The sequence below is a fragment of the Gallinula chloropus genome (assembly GCF_964237585.1).
Source record: "Gallinula chloropus genome assembly, chromosome: 2".
Taxonomy (NCBI): Eukaryota; Metazoa; Chordata; class Aves; order Gruiformes; family Rallidae; genus Gallinula; species Gallinula chloropus.
Genome location: NC_140086.1, coordinates 3,131,582 through 3,153,353, shown reverse-complemented (window position 1 = coordinate 3,153,353; position 21,772 = coordinate 3,131,582). Strand labels below are relative to the sequence as shown.

At 46.1% G+C, this 21,772-nt stretch overlaps 1 protein-coding gene across 1 annotated transcript in view; it reads left to right on the top strand.

Moving 5' to 3' along the window:
• Nucleotides 1-21,772, top strand: part of ADGRB1 (adhesion G protein-coupled receptor B1) — a gene marked incomplete at both ends in the record, with an annotated part of 216,676 nt that overhangs the window by 34,536 nt on the left and 160,368 nt on the right. Inside the window, 2 exons of the mRNA XM_084279731.1 lie at nt 11,269-11,427; nt 20,110-20,217. Of these exons, the coding sequence (XP_084135857.1) occupies nt 11,269-11,427; nt 20,110-20,217 (267 nt within the window). The remainder of the gene's footprint in view (nt 1-11,268; nt 11,428-20,109; nt 20,218-21,772) is intronic.

Below are 21,772 nucleotides of genomic sequence, written 5' to 3'. Positions count from 1 at the left end.
ACCTTTATTACTGCTATTATTTACCAACCACCTGCAAACTCAGGGCAAACTCTGCCCAGGACAAGGCAGCATCCAGTAAAAATTTAAGGGATTCAACTTAATCTGACCTTTTCCATCCTACAGGTAATGAATGATTTTTAAAGATATTTTTTTTTAACACCTTTGTGAGCAGCACATCCAGGAAGGAAATCCCTTCCCAACGTAGTGGGGTTTGGAGTGGAAAGATTCTCCCCTTCCCACCATGGTCCAGTCAAAGGCCCTATATCTCTGACAAAGAGGAATATGCTGCATCTCACATGCTATTTTATTTTGCTCTCATTGGAACTGATCTGGCAGAGTAGGGTAAAAAGTAGACACATTCATTCCACATCTTTATGACCTGTCCTGGTGCAGTAACCCCATCTCTGGACATCTCAAGTGCAGACATAGCTCCATGTTATTTCCTCACATCCTTGTCAAGATGGGAGCTGGATCCTACCACGCTCAGGCTGGTCCCAGGCATTAATCCCTAATGCCATTCCTGATCCCAGCGGGAATGGTCAACCTAGTAAAGGATCTCAGATGCTTAACTACACAATGCAAGTTTTGGTCTCAAGCAATCCAGTTCAGACAGCAGCTCTCCCAAGGTCTGTTTTAACTGTCGTTGGACAATGTTGAGTATGTTTTCTCAGCAAAGTTGGGGTGGCTGGGCATGCAGTCCTTATCAGCCACCAGCTTTGGCTTGCAGATAATCTCTCTGCTCTACATCCTTACTCTTACACACATTAGTATTTAACTCTCCCAGGTTTTTTCACTCACCTTCCTCAAGTGACCCAACCATTCTGACTGTCCCCCCACCTAATGAAGGGACTCAATAAGAGACACAGGCGGAAACGACACACAGAGACAAGCCCAGAGCCTGCTCTCTTCTGCAGTGAAAGAAACACTAACGATGTGTCAGAGGATGAGCTGGTAAAGGCAGTCTATGCCCAGCAAGGCAGCCAGGATTAGCATCTTCCCACTGCAGGATGAGTGTAACCGACAGCTCTGTGAAGGAGAGGACACCGAAGGGAGAAATGCCTGCTGACAACTTGCTTGTTCGCCAGCCTTCCTCAGAGGTGCACACACACCGAGTGCTTTCATGTGGTTTTCAACCGCCTCCGTTCCCCTTCCAGGCAAAATCCTTATTACTGACATCTCTGTGTGAAGAGGGTTTGGCTGTGCGTATCAAAACGTCATTAAATATTTGGTTTAATAACTGCCAAGGCAGCTGCTTCAGCATTGCGCCAGAGTTCATGTTTCTGGCTCTGTCTTGGGAGCAGTTAGTGGAGTCAGGAGTGCTGTGAGCCACAAATAGTGTCTGCAGAGGGGTATCTCCTTGGCAAAACCGCTCTGAGGAAGGGAGGGAGGGACATCTGACTCCTGGCTTATCCTCGTGGGTGATTTACTCTATGTCCTCCTGTAAGATGCTTACCTTAACGAAAATTTAACTTCTCTTTGTGCCGTACAGCAGGTGCCCTGTGATACTGCAGGAGAGCCTTTCATCTTTCCAGCCCCTCCCTGGTTCATCCCGCAGAGTCAATAATAGCACAGCCCAGCCTTGCAGGGCTCTTGCAAAGAGAAATATGTCGTAGCTCGTGGAGGATTGAGAAACTGCAGTCTTGGGGACCATAGAAATCCTTCAGCTGGAAATACTGTTCAGGAAACCGGTGGAAATTGCATGAGGCTCGCAAAGCTCTGGGTGTTACAACATGTCAACGCCTTTATGGGTTTGTGCCGCGTCCCCACATGTGCTTTATATAGAAGGGAGAAAATTATTTGGGGGAAACTGAGGCACTTCAAGCCAGGGCAGACAGAACATGAAAGGATATTCGTTGATGACAGGTTGGCCATGAGCCAGCAGTGTGCCTTGGTGGCTAAGAGAGCCAATGGGATCCTGGGGTGCATCCGGAGGAGTGTAGCCAGCAGGTCAAAGGAGGTGATCCTCCCCCTCTACTCTGCCCTGGTCAGGCCCCACCTGGAGTATTGTGTCCAGTTCTGGGCTCCCTGGTATAAAAAGGACAGGGATCTCCTGGAGAGAGTCCAGAGGAGGCTACGAAGATGATGAAGGGCCTGGAGCATCTCCCCTACGAGGAAAGGCTGAGTAAGTTGGGACTGTTCAGCCTTGAGAAGAGAAGACTAAGGGGGGGACCTAATTAAAGTCTGTAATTATCTGAAGCAGAGGATGCAGGGGGAATCAGCCAGCCCCTTTTCAGTGGTCTGTGGAGACAGGACAAGGGGCAATGGCTGCAAGTTGGAGCACAGGAAGTTCCGCACCAACATGCTGAAGAACTTTTTCCCAGTGAGGGTGACAGAGCCCTGGGACAGGCTGCCCAGGGGGGTGGTGGAGTCTCCTTCACTGGAGATATTCAAGACCCAGCTGGACGCCTATCTGAGTGATATGTCCTAGGGAGCTGCTTTGGCAGGGGGGTTGGACCCGATGATCTCTCGAGGTCCCTTCCAACCCCTACAATTCTATGATTCTGTAATATTTCACAAAGGGTCTTCTTTTATTTCCTTTCTGAGCAGGCTTTTTATGAAAACAGATATCAACACTCCTATCAGGAAAGGCTTCAATCAACTTGAGCTATACAGAGTTAGCTTTTAATACGTCCGTGTGTTTATCGCCGCACAGAAGCTCGCATGTGTCTATGCTAATACATCCCCCCTGTGCTTTGCACCGAGGTCTGCAATAACTTGAAGAAGCAAATAGTGTGTGAACTCGGCTGTGATGTGATTTATACAGTATCAGAGAGGTTCGGGGCGGGAAAGCATTTCATTCCTCCCCAGTGGTGCACGCTGGATTTTTTTTTCCTTCACAAGTCTGTTCTCTGATATTTTTCCTCTTCTGCTTTGAAATAAGTTAAATGATTAAGCCTCTGCGGCTTTCTGAGGGGAAGACTTTTCCACAGTCTTATGTGATCTCCTGTTCCAGACTAAACATTTTCTTTCTCATTTCCCTGCCCACCTCCCCCACTATTTCCTCATAAATAATCCCCCTTTATCCCTGGTGTTTCATTTGCAGGGATTCATGTAATAAGCACAGATTTATGCTGGGTTTCCTTGAAAGCTGAGCACTGTGGCCTTATTTCCATCCTCCTTCGATGATTTGCAGATCAAGGCAAGATTGAAGCTGGTCCTAAATGTTTGTTCAAATGAGTCCTCAGTCACCTTCATTTGCACTTGTGAATGTTATGGAAATCAGTGACAGCTTCAGCCACTCAGCAGCTTTGGAAAAATCACATCACTTATTTGGGTACACAGAACTGAGTGATCTGAGGAGCCTTTTTGAAGGGTGGTGGGGAATACTGGCCCGACCTTGAGCCATCTGTGCTCTGAGCACATCTCCATAAAAGAGAGACATAATAATAAAGTTAAGGAAGGAAGAGGCCAAGCAACTGGGAAAGCCCCAGAAACCATCTTGTTGGCCAGATCAGGGGTCTTTCAGCACACTGTTCTCTCTTTAGTTGTGGCTACCAAGGAAAAATAGTAGAACAAGACCACCACTTCCAGCCTTCAACAACTTGTAGCCTGGAGACCTTTTGAGCAGGAGCTGCTGTCTTTGTATGCTGTCTTTGGTGGGTTTCTCCTTCACGTGTTTCTCTTGCTACTTTTTGTACTCACAGAAATTCTGGTGCCTTTTGCATGCTGTGACAAGCATTGCACAGCTTGACAGTGCTGTGTCTGTGAATTATGTCCTTCATTGATTTTGCACCTGCCTCCTGCTAGTTTCATTTGACACCCCTCAATTCTAATTTTAGAAAAGACAATGAACACCCATTCACTGGTTACCTTGTCCTGGTCACTCGTGAACTTTTAATGCACCTTCAACATTTTCCCAAGCCCAACCATCTCTCTTTCCATGGAGGAGAGTCCTGGTGTATGATTATGGCTGAAATTAATATAGAGTTTATTAGAAGTAAACACATACAGAACAGAAAAGATGAACCTGGTTGTACAGATCAACCTCCTGTTTTGGATCTCCCCTACCTGACTCACTGGCTCATTTAGCTTCAAGTTTGCTAGTGATTAATACATAATATCTTCCCCACCTCACTCCTGATTATCCCCCAAAGAAGTTGTGTGCAATCCCCAGACTCTCAACCCTAAATTTTCCTTTCTCTACTGGACAGTATGTCCTGTAGCCCTTTACACAATGAAGATCCTTGGTTTGCATGGTACTCCCAAGCATTTCTTTCATGATGACTCACCTTCACACCAGGTTTCAGACTCTTCTCCTTGGAGGCTGCACCTTATGTATGGTCCATTCATCACAGTCCATATTCACTCATGAGGTTACCAGGGTGCCCCTGCCTAGCGTATTTCTTCAATCACCTCTGAGTCTTTGTGTTTAATTCCATGTGTAATTAGTCAGATAACCTACCAGAGGTCATGGCACCCAGTATGGACGTTGGGCATAAGAAGGTTCTTGCACATTTTCATTTTGCCTCTCTAGATCAATAATATGGCTGTTTGAAGCAGGAAGGTTGTGGGTTTCAGGGAACTTGGGGGAGGGGATTGGTTTTGATATTAGTGTGCACAATAAGCAAACCAGCAAAGTTCCCAAAACACATGATTTATTGTTCAAATAGCAGAGAATGAACCACTGGAGCAACTCACTTGTGCTGCCAAAGGCTTTCATCACATGGGACGTGAGGAGGGGACATCTTCCTGATTTTTTTCCCCCCCCTTTCTTCCACAGAAGTAGCAAACTGAATGCATGGCTCTCCAGGGAAAGATCACTGTTTTGTGTAATAGAAGGCTGTCTTCAAAATATTCCCTTCTGGACCTCCTTTTTTTCCCAGCATAGTAAGAAAGGAAAGTGATAAAACCCTGTGGAGCCGCTTTCTTGCTTTTCCCATTGTACAACAAATTTACCTTTCAGATGGTATAAAACAATCTCGCTCTCCTTTCAGCATCCTTCTCCCTATTTGCATGAAAGGTCACTTTTATTTTTCACTCATTTGTGAACTGCTGATGATTTTTCAGGGCCTCAAGATACCGTGATATAAGGTCCAGTGCAAAAATTTCCAGTGGTAAAAAACACAGAACTGTGGTGGCTTTATGCAGTCTCGGCATGTATTTCAGAGACAAGATGTCCTGGCCTGATGAGTTTGAGAGAGCTGCCAACAAGAAGTGTCTGCAGCTGGGGTCAGTGGAAGGCTAAATCCAAAAAAACAAAATCGGAGATGGATGTAGTGTGTCAGCAAAGACCCTTTTCCCGTGATCTATTGATTGTTTTGTGTTGATTCCTTAGGTTTTTTTTGCTGTTACTGACATCTAATTTAAGGCATTGCTGTTAAATTAAAAGGCATGATTGACTGGCAGCTGAGACACATCACAGCTGTCAGCTGCGAAGATAAACTCTGGATCGGGATGCAAATCTTCCCAAAGATCAAGAGTGTTTGGATGAGGAGTCTAAGTGGCCCAGTGAATTTGTAGTAGGAAAGACCTGTTCTTTTGGCATGTCTGCTTAAGATTCAGAACAAGAAAAGGCAAATATGAACTTGCCAGTGGATTCTGGCCATCTTGAATTTTTTTTTCCCTTTCACTGTGGAGAACTGGAATTCACTGGGTCAGTCTACCATGAAAAGTAATTTGTTTTAGTATGTGATCATGATAAGAACCAACTGGGGAGGATCAAAAAGCCCTTTAGAAACTGGATTAAAGGTCTCCTTGAATGACAGTCTCCATGGCACTCATAGTCCCATGAGCAGCAGCCTCATATAGAATCATAGAATCGTAGGTGTTGGAAGGGACCTCAAGAGATCATCGGGTCCAACCCCCCTGCCAAAGCAGGGTCCCTAGGACATATCACTCAGATAGGCGTGCAGATGGGTCTTGAATATCTCCAGAGAAGGAGACTCCACCACCTCCCTGGGCAGCCTGTCCCAGGGCTCTGTCACCCTCACTGGGAAAAAGTTCTTCTGCATGTTGGTGTGGAACTTCCTGTGCTCCAACTTGCAGCCATTGCCCCTTGCCCTATCCCCACAGACCACTGAAAAGGGGCTGGTTGATTCCCCCTGCATCCCCTGCTTCAGATAATTATAAACTTTAATTAGGTCCCCCCTTAGTCTTCTCTTCTCAAGGCTGAACAGTCCCAACTTACTCAGCCTTTCCTCATAGGGGAGATGCTCCAGGCCCCTAATCATCTTCGTGGCCCTTCTTTGGACTCTGTCCAGGAGATCCCTGTCCTTTTTAAACCAAGGAGCCCAGAACTGGACACATACCCAACAGCCACCTTTGCAAAAACCGTGCTAGGGGCTAGGAGCATTCTCAAAAAATAAAATCTCCAAGCCAAACCTTGCTATGTGATTGAGGTGATGGCTACTAGTCGTGCTGGAAACCTCTGGAGCTGGAGGCATGAACCACAGCTACTCCAGTGAAAGGGAATAAAGAGCAAAGTGAGGAAGAGATGCAGTTCTCCAAGGCTGTAGCTGAACAGAACTTTTCTAAGTGGGAACGGGTTGGGTATGTGACCTTCAAAGGAGTAAGTGCCTTTGAAAAGCAAAAGATCCTTTACAAAGCAATTGCAGCAGACTCATTATTTCTGGATTAAGGACAGATGGCAACTCAAACTACGTCCATCAGCAGGGTGCAGCAGTTTGTTGAGAGCTGATGAAATGGGACTCCAGGGGCAAAAGGGACTGTCTCATTAATGTCAGAGGAGTGCTGTGTTGTATTCTGCATGGGCTACTCGCTGCTCATCATCAGCAAGGTCCCCAACCCCATGCTTGAAATATAGGAAGGGACAAAGGAGGGAACTGTGCAACAGACAGGTGGGGGTGGGTACAAAGGTTTTCTGGAGATGGGTGTCCATGAGAAACTGTCCCCCTGGTTGCAGCTCAACAAGTCACTCCCAGTGGACTGAATGATGGGGCATGTGCACAGCCAGTGCAGTGACAAAATCCCATTTGTGCCTCTCCTGCAGCTCCTGCACTTGGCTAAAAGCATCTGTATGTTGTCATAGTTCAGCTGTTCCACAGCTATGGTAGTTCATTCCCTTGTCATCTACTCCTTTCCATCAGTCTGATGCTTTCATAGAATCATAGAATGTGTTAGGTTTGAATGGACCTTTAAAGGTCATCTAGTCCTACCCCCTGCAGTAAGCAGGTCCACCTTTACATGAGGTTTCTCAGAGTTTCTTCAAGCTGATCATGAATGAAATGGGGCCACCACTACCTCTCTGAGCAACCTGTGCCAGTGTCTCACCACCCTCAGAGTGAAAAATTCTTTCCTAATGTCTAATCTAAACCTATCCTGCTCTAGTTTAAAACAATTGTCCCCTGTCCTGTCACTACATGCCTTTATAAACAGTTCCTCCCCAGCTTTCCTGTAGGTCCCCTTCAGGTACTGGAAGGCCTCCAGGCTGAACAAGACTAACTCTCCCAGTGTGTCTTTGTAGGAGAGGTGCTCCAGTCCTCTGATCATCCTCATGGATGTCCTCTGGACCCATTCTAAGAGGTCCATATCCATGTTGTGCTGAAGGCTCCAGTGCTGGACACAGTACTGCAGGTGGGGTCTCACCAGAGGAAAGGGACAGAATCACCTCTCTTCATCTGCTGTCCATTCTTCTTTTGATGCAACCCAGGACTTTTGATGCAACTCAGGTAGTGGGCAGAAGAGCCAAGTGTTTAACTTGTGGCACAGCACTTCCCCCCCTTCAAAGAAGGGATGGGTATAACTTTATATAATAGGCCCTTAACCGCTTGTTTACAGCACCACTAAAAAAGACAAATCACTTGAAACAGAGAATGACTAGACCCAGGAAAAGAAGGGAGATTTCAAAAGGTTTATCTGACAGCCAATAAACAGGATAAATAACATGCAGTATTTCATTTGTCAGGACCATGGGACAACCTGATGATAAAAAAGGACTACTCCATAAACTGGGAAATACCTTTGTCTTGGATATAAATGTCTATGTTGATTTAATAAGTGTTCTGGTACTTATACTCTAACTTCTCTTTAGTACTCACAAATGGGATGGAAACTGAGGAATAAGGAGAGGAAGACAGCTATCTGTGCTCAACCTCCTAATGTGATCCCATTCCAGTTAAGGGTTTGAGATTAGGGTGGCTTTTACGTTACTTGGACTGGTTCTTCCATTGCTGCTGCTAAGCAGAGAGAGAAGTAAAAAAACTGAAACCTACACTACCCCCCACTCTTTCCTGTAGTGAGCCTGGACAGCATCTGTTACTTTATATTTTTAGGGTTTTAATGTCATTATAATAGGTTACATCCTGAAATGCAGACGTGTTTGAGTAACCCATCATCAAACTGGGTACACCATGACAGGCAATCGGTTTGAGTAACCACTCTGCACGCTGCTTACAAGCACAACATAAAATAACCTTTTAAGACACAGCAGTAATTATGCATTTTAACTCAGAAAGCATCCCAAGTAAATAAACCACAAGCCAAACCTAACCAAGGTTTGTGGGACATGCTTTCTCCCTTTCCCAGCCCCACTACTGATTTGGAAGGGAATGGGAATAAAGAAATACATCATTAAAAGGGCAAAGAGGGAGTTGATTAGTTCCAGAATATGTCTGGTTACAGATATCCTATTGATCAGCTCAAGGAAGGCATCAGGATACCTGCCATTATGCCAATGGCCTCTCTTGCAACTGAAACACAATCTGTCTACCATCAGGAAATGGGAGATGCAAACCTCTTTCCCTGTGCTGTTCAGAAAACGAACCAGCAGAGAAAGTGACTTTCAAGGGAAAGACAATCTTCTTCAAGGTCAGACATTTATTGCCTGCCAGTAACAACTCCATCCTCCACACTGTTGCCAGCATCTCTGAGCACCTTGCTGGCAGGTTCACTAGCTTGCATTTTCATCCTGCTCTACTTTCCCATGTTGTTCTCATTATTAAGTATCTAAGCAGATTCCACTGGATTTAGCAGCGTGAATGGTGATGAACATGTGCTTAATCTCACTCTTTCTTGAGAGTAAAAGCAAGAGCCCTTCTAATTTGGTAGTAGTAGAGCATCCCTGTTTTGGGAGGAGAAATAGAATTCCACAGCTTTATGTGATGGAGGTGAATAATTATCTGCCCATCCCTGTGCAAGGGGGTGCTGATAATATCCCTATATTCTGAGCTGGCACCTAGTAGGGCTGTTGAGGACTTGTTTTTTCTGAACAGGGCTGGTGTCCTGCCTAAGATGTACAGGGAGCAGTGGAGCCCATAGCCCAGAGGACAGCTGTGGTCTCCATCACCTCATAAATAGCAGTACAGGGATGCTGAGTCAGCTGAAATGGATCATTTGCATCTCTAAACTCTCTGACTCTTGGGAAGAAAGTGAAAATGGTTTTTTTTTTTTTTTTTACAAAGCAGCATTTACCTTTCTCCCAGTGTTTCCTCATTAGTTTAGCTCATTATCTTTATCTGAGTATGGCACATGGCTGAATTTCTTGGATCTGAAGCATCTCCAAGGACAGCTTTGGGTAAGAATACACAGCAGGAAAAACAGCCATCTGAGAGCAAGCAGTCTCTGGGGTAAGGACCACTTCTCATCCTCTCCATGAGGTGAGCAAATGATGGAGCAGAAGCAGTCACCAGCTCTTAAAAGCAGAGGCCTGTCACAGAGTAGATTTTAGCTTGCTGTGTACAGCTGATGAGGAGTGAACTGGCCACATCAAGAGATGTGACAGCTTATCCAGAGACTGGATGATTACAGAATCATTGAATCATGGAGTGGTTTGGGTTGGAATGGACCTTAAAGATCATCTACATCCCCTGCTGTCTTTTGACAGCACCAGTCCCAGCCTTTTTGGGGTGTCTTGCAGGTGCCTTGCTTCAAGGCTTTGACCAGTGTGAGGCAAGCTAGATAGAGATGGTCTTAAAGGTCCACCTTGTCACCAAAGTTTATGGACATCCCACAAGAGCCAGTTGTTCTTGGCAACAAGCTGTAAAGCCTTAGGATGGAGAAGACTGCAGAGGCTCAGCATTCCCCTTCTGCAAGTGGCAAGACCATCCCTATAGCAAGAAGTTTGCTGGTTCCATCATTTTGCAGGTCTGCAGCTGGTGGTACAAGGGGGAAAGTTGCATGTTTTTTACACCAGCAGCTGAGTATGACTGGAAAGGGAAACCAAAGAAAGCACCTTTACTTTGTGGTGCTCCCACATTTCTCCCCATGGGTGCTGCAAGGGTGCTGGAAAGAAATATGCCCTCACCGAAGCTGTCCTTGAGAGCAGGGCTTCTCTGCTGCTGGTGGTATCTGCAGTATAAGGAAAAGGAGTGTCTTTTTGGGGGGAAGTGGGTGCTGTCTACACATAGGCACATGTTACTGTGTCCAGTTCTGGGCTCCTTCGTTTAAAAAGGACAGGGATCTCCTGGACAGAGTCCAAAGAAGGGCCACGAAGATGATTAGGGGCCTGGAACATCTCCCCTGTGAGGATAGGCTGAGTAAGTTGGGACTCTTGAGCCTTGAGAAGAGAAGACTAAGGGGGGACCTAATTAAAGTTTATAATTATCTTAAGCAGGGGATGCAGGGGGAATCAGCCAGCCCCTTTTCAGTGTCTGTGGGGACAGGACAAGGGGCAATGGCTACAAGTTGGAGCACAGGAAGTTCCACACCAACATGCTGAAGAACTTTTTCCCAGTGAGGGTGACAGAGCCCTGGGACAGGCTGCTCAGGGAGGTGGTGGAGTCTCCATCTCTGGACATATCCAAGACCCATCTGGACGCCTATCTGAGTGATATGTCCTAGGGAGCCTGCTTTAGCAGGGGGGTTGGACCCGATGATCTCTTGAGGTCCCTTCCAACCCCTACAATTCTATGATTTTATGATTCTATGATTCTATGTTTTTGTGTAGGGAAAGAGGGAGGAGAGACAACTTCACCAATGCTGAATTTGTATCTTGCAAGTGCCTTCTAGGTTTAGGAGTCAACATGCCACAAAGTGGGAAGAGGGTCTTCTCAGAGGAGGGAACATCTTTGCTGCAACAAGCACAGGAAGAGCTGGACTAGTTAGAAATGGGGCAGGATTTCCCAGGAGGCAAAGTCCCTGATTATAGATAGGGAACAGTTGAAGAGAAGTCAAAGAAAAGGCAACGCTTCTCACTTTCACTCTTATCTCTTGACTTACTGGGCTCTTCTGTATTGTCTAGCCCTATCACATTCAAAGACAGCCCAGTTTCAGTGGGTACATTGTAGGGCCTGCCAGCTTAGCATGGCCTTGACTTCTTGGGCTGCTGGGCTCTCACTGAAGCTGACGGGGGCTTTTCTGGCTTTTGCCCAGGTGGTTGGAACCCGTGGTCGGCTTGGGGTGACTGCACCAAGGACTGCGGGGGAGGCCTACAGACCCGCATGCGAACCTGCAAGCCCCTTCCCAACGAAGGTCTCGTCTGCGAGGGAGTCCTGGAGGAAGGACGGCTGTGCAATAGGAAGGCGTGCAATAGTAAGTGGAGGCATGTTCCCTTGCACGCGCGCGCCACTGTGTCGCCCTTCTCACGTGGAGCCCGGCCTGGTCATCGGAAATAAGGGAGGATGCTCTAGAGGCACGGGGGAACTCCTGAAGGGTGGTGGCAGAACGTCAAGCCCAAGAAAGCATGTGATTTCAGCTGTGCATGGCCCTGCCCTTCCCTTCCCTGCCTGTTTCGCGGTCACGCATGCACACGCACACGTGCTGACACACGCCAACACCTGCAGACCCAACCTTTACCCAAACAAGTAAGGGTTAACCTATAGGGATATATAAGTAGGCATTGGGGGTAAATCTGCCACCGATGGCAAAATATAACTTGTAAAGGGATCTCTTTGATAGCTGCAGCCTCTCTCCTGAATAAATAAAGCATGGAGCTAAGAGAGATGCTAATCTTGGGTCTTAGTTCACCTTCTCAGTCAAGAGTAGTGTTGTTGTCCCTTTGTTTTAAAAAACGAAGCCTATAGTGGCTGAGTAAGTTGGGACTCTTCAGTCTTGAGAAGAGAAGACTAAGGGGGGGACCTAATTAAGGTCTATAATTATCTTAAGCAGAGGATGCAGGGGGAATCAGCCAGCCCCTTTTCAGTGGTCTGTGGAGACAGGACAAGGGGCAATGGCTGCAAGTTGGAGCACAGGAAGTTCTGCACCAACATGCAGAAAAACTTTCTCACAGTGAGGGTGACAGAGCCCTAGGACAGGCTGCCCAGGAAGGTGGTGGAGTCTCCTTCTCTGGAGATATTCAAGACTCGTCTGGACGCCTATCTGAGTGATATGTCCTAGGGACCCTGCTTTGGCAGGGGGGTTGGACCTGATGATCTCTGGAGGTCCCTTCCAACCCCTACAATTCTATGAATTCTATGATATAGGAAAAGATCTGGCAGTTAGACAGACAAAACACGGGACTTGCACAAGGCAAAGTCTTTGGCAGACGCAGTCCTCTCCTCCTGTAATGCAGGTTCTCTCCAGGTACTCTTCTCCAGAGGGCAGGGGACAAATTGTCATCAGGGAGATATCAATGGGTGGAGCTGGTGACCTGCAACGCTTTTATCCCCAGTGCTTATTTTGCATTAGCTGAGTGGAGAGGAGGTTGAAGAGGAAAAAAACAACAACATAAGAGGCTCAGCCCAGAAAACGCAAGTGAATGGCTGATTTTAATTATTCTCCCCTTCTTATTTCAAATTCATAGTAGAGAATGTTTAAATAACTCATCCAACTAGCAAAATAACTAGGGAAAGTTCAGCTGTCTTCAAAGGCAAGGAAGCATCTCCTGATAAAGGGGAAGTTCGAATAGAGGGACATAAATATATTCCTCTAATAAGGGCTAAAATGATTTCATGCATTTTTTACCACTTCTATAAATTTAAATCATGTTGCAATTAGATGTTTTCCCCCGCTTTTTTCCTTTTTTTTTTTAATGAAACTTTCTAATATATTGAATTTCATCTCCTTGACTCACAGCTGATAATTTCTCCCTGAGGTTCGCCCACACTAGGGAAATCTAATCTATGTCTCTCATGCTTATTAGTGACTTTGGAGTTATAATGCAGCTGTGGCTTGGGGCAGTGAGGGTCAGAGTGCATCCATCTGTGGGCAGGGACCTGGAAGCTGGATTTGAAAGGGTGAACTTGAGTGTGACTTAATGGAGCTGGAAGAAGGGCCACGTTGGTCTTGGTGGACAAAGCTGTGAAGGAGAAGAAAGTGGAGATGGCATTGTGGATGGGTGGAAGGTGCTCTGTGTGTGCACTGATTCTTTGAACATGGGGGCACATGGGGCAACAAGCAAAAGCCCTCCTTACAGTGCTACTCCTGTGCAGGACAAGTGAGGGGATCAACCAAGCCCCCACATTCTCATTGCAGGACATCCTTCTCCATCCTTAACCATACTCCAAGCCCTCCATGGGACCTGTATGATTCCTTCACGCCCATTTTGAACTGGAAGTCCTCAGTCTGAACACGGTTTTCCAGGTCTAACCTCACCATCACTGAGCAAGGAACATAGTCTCTTCCCTTGATCTGCCCCAGGGGCAAAACTTTACTCTTCTTCATGCTAGATCTCCTGAGATGTCTGTAGCAAGGATGGATGGAATGGAATGTTGGGCAACCATGGAGCTTGTAAGCCTGGGTTGGGTTTCCAGCTCCACACATTGCACAGAGCACAACAGTAAAGGATAATCTAGTGAATATTTACTCATCTTTTCCAGAACACAGCATTCAGCAACTCTGATCCTAAGTGCCTGACTGTGACTGGGGGAAGTGGCTATGATTCAGTAAATGATTTCACTTGCCTTCCTGTCCTCCTTCCCTTACCAAGTCAACTCCTGCTCCAAACTGCAGTACAGCTAGCTTAGATGAGCTTATTAGGGAAGAAAGGATCTTGAGCTAAGTGGAAGGCCCTAGTTTGGAAAAAGAGTATGCCCACAGAGTGGGACAGCACAAATTGATTTCTCTCTTTGAAATACATAAGTTAATTATGATTAATTTTCCCAAGGGCCTCTTTGCAGACAAACTGCTGAGCCCCTTTGTGAGGACTTCATGTTGTCAAGCTGGAAAGTGTTTGAGGGACAATATGAGTTAATTAATTACTCTTTCAAGACTTGCCCATGAACACCTTGAGGTCTGTGTCCTATCTCAAAATAAATCAGTGTCTCTTTCATATCTACCCAAACTCTGCATTTGGCTCTGAACTTGCTCCTCAGTGAATCTGTACCTTGTTGCCTTTGCAGTCATGCCCAAGAGATGGGCTCTTTTGACCCAGGAAGGACTTCTGTTTTGCACATATCCTTTCCTTTTCTTTGCTGTGATCTGTACCAAAACCAGAGAAGATAAAAAGGTAGAATAGAAATCCTCTGTTTTAAATGTGTCATACTGCCTTTTACTGATAGATTTGTTAGTGATGAGTAGGGTATTCATTCTTCCACTTGCACCCTTATTTTCCTAAGTGTTCTTTATATGTTGCAGTTAAATAGATTTTTTTTTTTTTTTTAGTTTGTGAGGGAAAAAAAAGACTGGAAGAAGAACTGAACAGAAAAACAACATCTTTATCCTAAATTGTGCAACATTTCAGTAACTTGTAATAATGCTCAACTAGTTCTCAAGTGTTGAGAGTATTATTGTGGAGTGGCTGATACCTTAATTTTGTAGTGTAAAACAAACAGGAAAAAAACATTCTTTTCCTTGACAAAAAGGCCCTCTATAATCCTGATAAAACTGCAAAACCAAACAGGGATGAGTACTCTGATATTTTCCTCTTTGCTGTGGGGATAAATTGAATTTTGTCCAAGAAAAATAATGTCACCACTGAAAAGTATTACCAGTTGCTGGCCATGCAAGTTATGTCAGAATAATACCACCATCTATAAGGATAAATCCATCTTTTCCTTTAGCTTTTCCTTCCTTTCTTCTGCCAAGGCAGCTCGTAAGTTAATGGGTGATTAGCAAGAGTGTTTTAGATGTTTATTTGGATCTCCAACAGCAGGGAAAGGTCTTAATCTGATACCACAGTTGGAACAGGTGATCAGTGGGAGCTACTGAGATGAACATTTGAAGAGATCTGTGAGGGTTCTATTGGTTGTTTTATTTTGCCTGGTCATGGTAAATGAGCTAGAGGGATCTAACCTTCCTTGCCATGCAGCTCCTCCCCCAGCTGGACCTTCTCCAGGTCCTGCCATCTTTCCTCATCCAGAGCTGCCCCAGCTGGACCTTCAGCAGGTCTCAGTGTGCAGCAGTGAGAATGTTTTTTTTTCTCAGCCTTTCCAAGAGACACGACTTCTGACAGCTTGGTCACCAAAATATAGGTAAAGCCATGTGATTCCCAGACCTGAGTTTGAACATGTTGTCTGGAGGCCATAGTGCTGTTTGAAATCACTGCACAGGAATAGCCAAATGACTCCACAGGTGCCGCTTGTACATGGGCTTTATGTTTTTCCACTTGCTTGGGCCACCATCTCTGCCATTTCATGTAATGGATTCTCTTGCTTGATGATCTTCATCTGGCTTAATTTTCCCCAGGGATACATACTCAAGTCCAACAGCAAGTAAGCCAGGTAAGTTAATCTCCATGGGCAAAACCCCAAAACAGTAAAACACTGAAGAAAATCTGTCATGAAGGCTCATCCCAAACAGGAAAGGGATCTTTGGTAGCAGCAGCTTGGCTTAGGCAGAGATTTTTTTCATGGCAGCTGTTCAGCTCAAGAGACATAATCTGAAGGACAACACTCAGTGTTTATTGTAACTCTGATTTTTCCTTGCTAGAGGCAAAGGGCCCAGTGGTATCCTCCTCTCCTGCACAGACAGGGGAGATTTCCTCCATCTGTTGGATTTGGCCAGGAGCTGCTGTTTTAGAAAGGGAGGGAAAAAAAATGCCAACCCGAGTGTGGTGGCAAGCGCTTCCAGAGAATCTCTCCAGGTCCACCCCCTTTGAATGGAAGGGAACACCCGCTGTGCTTCTGTAGCCCCTTTTGGATGCACAGTCCTAAAAGCTGTGGATGCTCACAACCTGGCACACAGAGGGTCCTCGCAAGGGAGGCTGGACCTGCAATGTGGCAGGACAACATCCAAACCAGAGGAGGGGTGTCACGGGGTCTGACCCTGGCGCTGGAATTCAGCAGTGCTGGAGAAATGCAAGAACAAATCAGAGATGTAGGCAGCCTGCATTTATTCCTGGGGAATGAAAGTCAGCGGAGGAGCCAGCTGAAATCCTGCCATCCCATCTGGCAGAGGCAACACAAAACCATCTCTGACATTTATGAATATGCAGATCGGGCAGATACATCTCCCCTAGGCTGGGAAAAGGGTGGTCACATCCTGCCCTCCGGTGCAGAAGTGTGACGCCAGTGCAGTCCTGTCAATCCATGCTGGATTCCCAGCGTCAAGCAGGTTCAGGATCCGGCCCTTCAGCTGTAGCTGTTAGTGGCGTGAAGAAATCCACGTTCCACGTGACATTCAAAAGACTGAGCCTCAGTTTCATTCTCTGCCGCCCCTGTTTTTCATTAAAAATAGCCTTTTTTGCTGCAACCACCAAGCTGAAATATCCTGTGCATGTGTGAGAGCATCCTGACTGCCCACAGGCCAGGCTAGAACTCCTTGCAAGCTGGAAGAATGTCTTGTCCTATACATGTACCTCCTGCTGCTTACAGGGACTTCATCCAGTCCTACTTTTAATGGTGGATCAGGTATTTTGTATCTGGGAGTCATGCATCTCTGCCAATGGCAAGTTTCAGATGGCCAAACCAAAATGCTTTACACCATTTCTTTAGGTGGTGCAATTGCCATGTACCCAGTGGCCTCCAAAATGACCCTCTTCTACATCCTCCAAGATCTTGGGGTTTGGGGGTAGTTCAACCCCTCTCAGTTTTACTCCTTTAGCAGCTGCTAGGTGTCCTAGAAACTCCGTAGCCAACACCTTGTCCTCCAGTTTTACTGTACTGAGAGACATTTATCCTGCTTCAACAAGGGTCTTTAATCATCCCTTTCCACTTTTTGCTCTCATCTATCCTTTCATTCTCAGCACCCCAGCTTGCTTGAACAATTTGCATGGTCCTTCTATTTTCTTTGCCTCTCCTGTTTGAGGGGTGACTATAGAGTGAAAAGCCTGTAGCTGTGGTGAGATACACTTGGATGTTAAAACCTTGGCCCACAACAGTGCAAAGACTCTGCATTAGGGTGTTTTTTTCCCTTGGTTGTGTTGCAGGGTTCTGTCTGACACATTACATGTTCTCATTAGAAGTGTTGGTCACCTGCTTCCTCTTCCCACCACTGCCAGCATTTCAATATCATCCTCTCTATTCACATTTCAGATATGTTCTTCCCAAATCTCATGTGCTTACTTTCTCTTGCACTTCAAATGTCTCTGTGTCCCCTCTGAAGGTGTTATTTCTCTAGCCCTCATGCTAGGTGCTCCAAGGTGCTGGCTGTTTCAATGTTGTGCTATCCTCATGGCATTTATATAGCTGGGATGTAAACTAAGTCTAGGTCTTCCTTTGATCCTGGCATTGCTCCTCTCCACTGACACCGTTGTGGGAAGCAGGTTGTGGAAATCCAACCGGTTTCCCACTGCCTTTATTCTGTGGCCTCCACCCCAGGAGGGTTTCAGGGGCAAAAAACCCACAGCAGCGCATCACTTGCATGAACTTTGTGCATATAGAACCTGGCTTCTCTCTGCTTTGTTCAGAATCACAATGTAATTATTGCATATATTCAAGGCAACTGTCCAAGTTCAATCTAGAACATACACCATGTTAAATGGCAGCAGACCAGCTTCCCTGCAACACCTTTTCCATAAGGGAGGCAGCCTGCTGCTGCAACAAAGCAATCCCAACATAGGACTGGAGGCAGTCTTTGCTGGGGGAGACACTGGGCAAGCTGGAAGGGTCACATTTTCATCCACTAGACCTGACTGCCTTTAATTAGAGCGAGCAATAACAGTACAGGGTTGTCATATTCATCAGGGAGCAAAGGAAATTGTGCAGCTCCTTTGAGAACAGGATGAGTTGTTAGTAGATACCAATAATGTTGGGTCCGAATAACTGGTGAGAGGAGGTCCAGGATGCCAAAGTTGCATTTAAAACTCTTATTTTGCTCTTATTTTTCCTTCCTTCTTTCCTGCTTCCTCTCCATCCCTCCATGCTCACTGGATGTTTCTGGGATATCCCCTTGTTGTCTTCCTTGCTCTGGGCAGCTGACAAAGCTGCCCAAGCTCTACATCTACTCCTTGTTGCCCAGCCTCTGTTTCTCCTCCCAGCCTAAAAAGAAAATCTCTGAGAAGCCTTTGGGATTTACAACAGATGGAGGTTTTGTGTGGTTTTGGCCTAAATCAAAGCAGATGAAAGTGTGTGGGTATAACCAGCAATAGGTGGTGGGAATGGAGAAGTGTTTGTCATGTGTCCCAAATATGGGACTAATTAAACTGTCCCCTAAGAAAACTCAAGATACTGGATAATGTGAAGCTCATTAGAGGTTGACATGTTTATAGTTTTTAATTGCATCTCACTCAGGGAAGCCCCAGGACTTTGTAGCTACAAAACCCATAGGATTTGGGCACTTTCTATTCCAGTAAAGAACCAGACAAAACCAAGGTGTATCCCAATATCAGGTAGTTTGTAATCCTGATGTCTGGCTATGGGTGCTTTTCCCTTGATGATGACAGAAGAGTGACTGCTCTATCCCATCCCCTCCATCCAGCAGTCAGGGACCAGTCGGTGCTGGGAACACTGGAGGAGTCAGTGTGATCAGTTCCTACATTCGTTAAGTCCTGCTTTTGTGCATCAGTAATTGGGAATAATATAATTCACAAACTAGATGGGCCTCTTCCACGAACCAAGCTGCTGAATATAAAGTCTGGCTCCTGGCAGGGACTCTGAATCATTCCTCTCCCTCCTCTGCTTTCCCTTTTTGGATATCAATAAAGACTCTTGCCATCACACTGAAGCTTCATTAACCTTTATTAATTTTCTCAGGGTTCCAGGATCAAATTTGTCACCATCATCTCTTGGCAGTTTGTACTTCTTGAAAAGATGTCTGACTGTTTTACCTCCTTGGGGGAAAAGATCCTCTGCCTGGCACTTGCTGTTTGGAAACAAATTGGTTGCCAGATCACAGATTACTTGGGTTCATCTCTTCTCTCTGCTATTCTGCATGACTCCAGTGGAGTCAGCTGAGCTCTCCTGATTTACAGCAGGCAGTAATGGTGGGTGGGATTTGGTTGCTATTGCCTGGTTGTTTCTCTGTTTTCTAGGGAGGGCACGTGTCAGGGTTGCAACATGCCCAACACCAGGGAGAATGACAATTTTTGTTTCACCTGTAGCAAATTCAGGGAAGATCCACATGGTATGCAAATGAAAACCTGGCAGAAATGTGGGTTTGGAAGCAACAGGAGAGCTAGCTGTCAGTCAGGAGTTAAATGTTGTTAATTTACAGTGGGTGCATTATTTACCTTCTGATCTCAATGCTTTGGTCTTCAGTGGGAGATTTTCAGTTTGAACACCAGGATGAGCAGCTTTACTCTTTCACCTGGACTGGAAAGGTGCCCAGCTGTAGCTCTGTTTGTACATAAGTCTCTTTGTTGACACCTGACCTACTAGAATTCCTTACTGAGAGTAGTAGGGTAGAGTCTATGAAGGAGACATCCTTTTCAACTACCCCTTTCCTTTTCATCTGTCCTCACCTGCCTGCTCCACTCAGCATTTTCTGGTTACTCTACAAAGCATTGATAAGTAGATGTTGGTTGCAAGGCAGAATTTTCCACCAAAAAAATACTCCCAGTCATTACCCTAGATCTCAAAACACTCTTAGGGATGGTGGGATTCATTGTCAGAGCATCTGAAAAGGCTAAATCCTCCACAAGTGCAGCTAAGAGTATAGACACCCTAGAAAATCATTGCTATTAATAAATAGACCAGGCACAAGGGATCATATTCTGCACGGTCCCAATTCTCACTGAGAAACAAAGGGTTGAGCTTCCAGCCTGTCCCAGTCTTGCAGGCTGGCTTGGTGAGAAAGCCTCGGGGATTGCTGGTGACCAGGGTTGCTGGGGTTGGAAAAGCAGGTGGTCGTGTCAACCAAACGTTGCAGGTCGCTGTTGTTTATACATGTAACCTTTGTAGTGAAAGATCTTGCAGAGTGAACCAAGGTGTATTTACATGACCCATTACCTTGCCATAGCCAATGGACGCTATAATTCCAGAAGCCAATCGCTGAGGTCCACAGATAACAGAAAGCGAGAGGACACTGATGAACTGCAGCACTACGGGTACCCTGCACCTCAAATAGGTAAGCTCTGACCTACCACAACAGCATCTGGAGCTGACACACTGCCTGGTCACTGCACTTCCTGGCTGGGCTGACTGCATTGACTCGCTTTGCTGTTTCAATGACCCAGCTAACCAACTCTTTTCCTCCCAGGTTAGCATGGGTTTATCCAACCAGTCACACACCAAGCCAACAGTCATCTCTCTGTTTGTTCTCATCCCACTGCCATATGAGGTTTTGTGTTGTTGCCATTAGCCAGAGAAGGCTAAAAGTGTTAGATGCAAAGCCCTAACCAGACTGTGCTTCTCACAGACCGCTGCTCATCACACTGCCTACTTCTAAGTCACTGCTTTGTCTGAATTATCTGAACAGCCATGGTTCATTAAGCCAAAGCTGACCTTACTGTGATACAGCCTCTTTGCTGATGTCCGTGTCATGCCTTCTCACTGACTGTAGAAGGAGGTATGCAGAGCGTGATGAGGAGAGAGCAGGACTGCTTTCTTCTGTCACTGGGTCTTTCTTGCTGTGCAAGGACTTGTAACTGGTAGGTTCTACAACAAAACCTTCCACCCTTCTGCAATAGAAGGGGAATAATATGTAGTGATATTAGAGAGTGTGATCTGGGAAGGTGGGAATGAATTTCACCTAAATATATGGCAGGTCTAATCTGGAGAGGTTTTGTGGTCTCCCTTCACATATGCCTTTCATGGCAGCAGCTCAACACATCATGGGTCTTGGGTAAATCAAAGTGTGTTGACCTTGGCTATGGGTTAAAATTGTTACCCAGTGGCCTTGCAAATGTTTTGTGGTCTAGAAATGCTTCAGACAAGTGATTCAAAAGCCAGGGGGATTTTAAGGGAAGGAGGGAGATATTCTGGTGTAAATTAGCTGTGCTTCATCCAACGCAGGAGGACTTTGCAAGTGTGCAGCAGTGAATAGCACCAGGAAGCAGCACTGTGGTATGGAGGTGATCACACAATGGCTGGGGTTGTGACTTTCAGTGCAAGGTCTGAATTTCCTTGCCAGCCTGTACTGAATCTGGTCCCTTTGGTGGGAGCATCTCCACTGCCTGAAGGATCACTTGTAGCTGGCAAAAGGCTGCAGGAGAAGGAGGACATTTTTCATACTGCAACTCGGTGAAGCTGAGCCAAATCTTTCAGTCACATGTGTCCAAATGGGGGGTGTGGGGGGAAAGAGATGCCTCTCCAAGGCAGGTCCTGTGATGTCCCCTGTTGTTCCTGCTCTGCCTGGTCCCAGGTGCTTCCCTGGTGCTTTGTTCCAGCCTGTTGTTCAGACACCAGGTTTATAGCTTGGCATTTCTTCCTGCTATGCAGCTGGATACTGCATCTGTGCTCAGTGATATCCCTATTAACTCCTTACCATCAGAGCCACTGCTGTAGCATGGCTGACTTGGGCTGTGGTATTCCTGACTGCAGCATGGGCTGGGAGATGTGCATTGTCCTGCTGCAAGCTTTTCTGCCACTGTCCCAGGAGAAGCAACTGCAGCCAAGCTGTTCAAACAGATCAGGTTGGAGGAGATGTAAAGACCAGGCAGAGGGTACAGCCAATGAAGGGC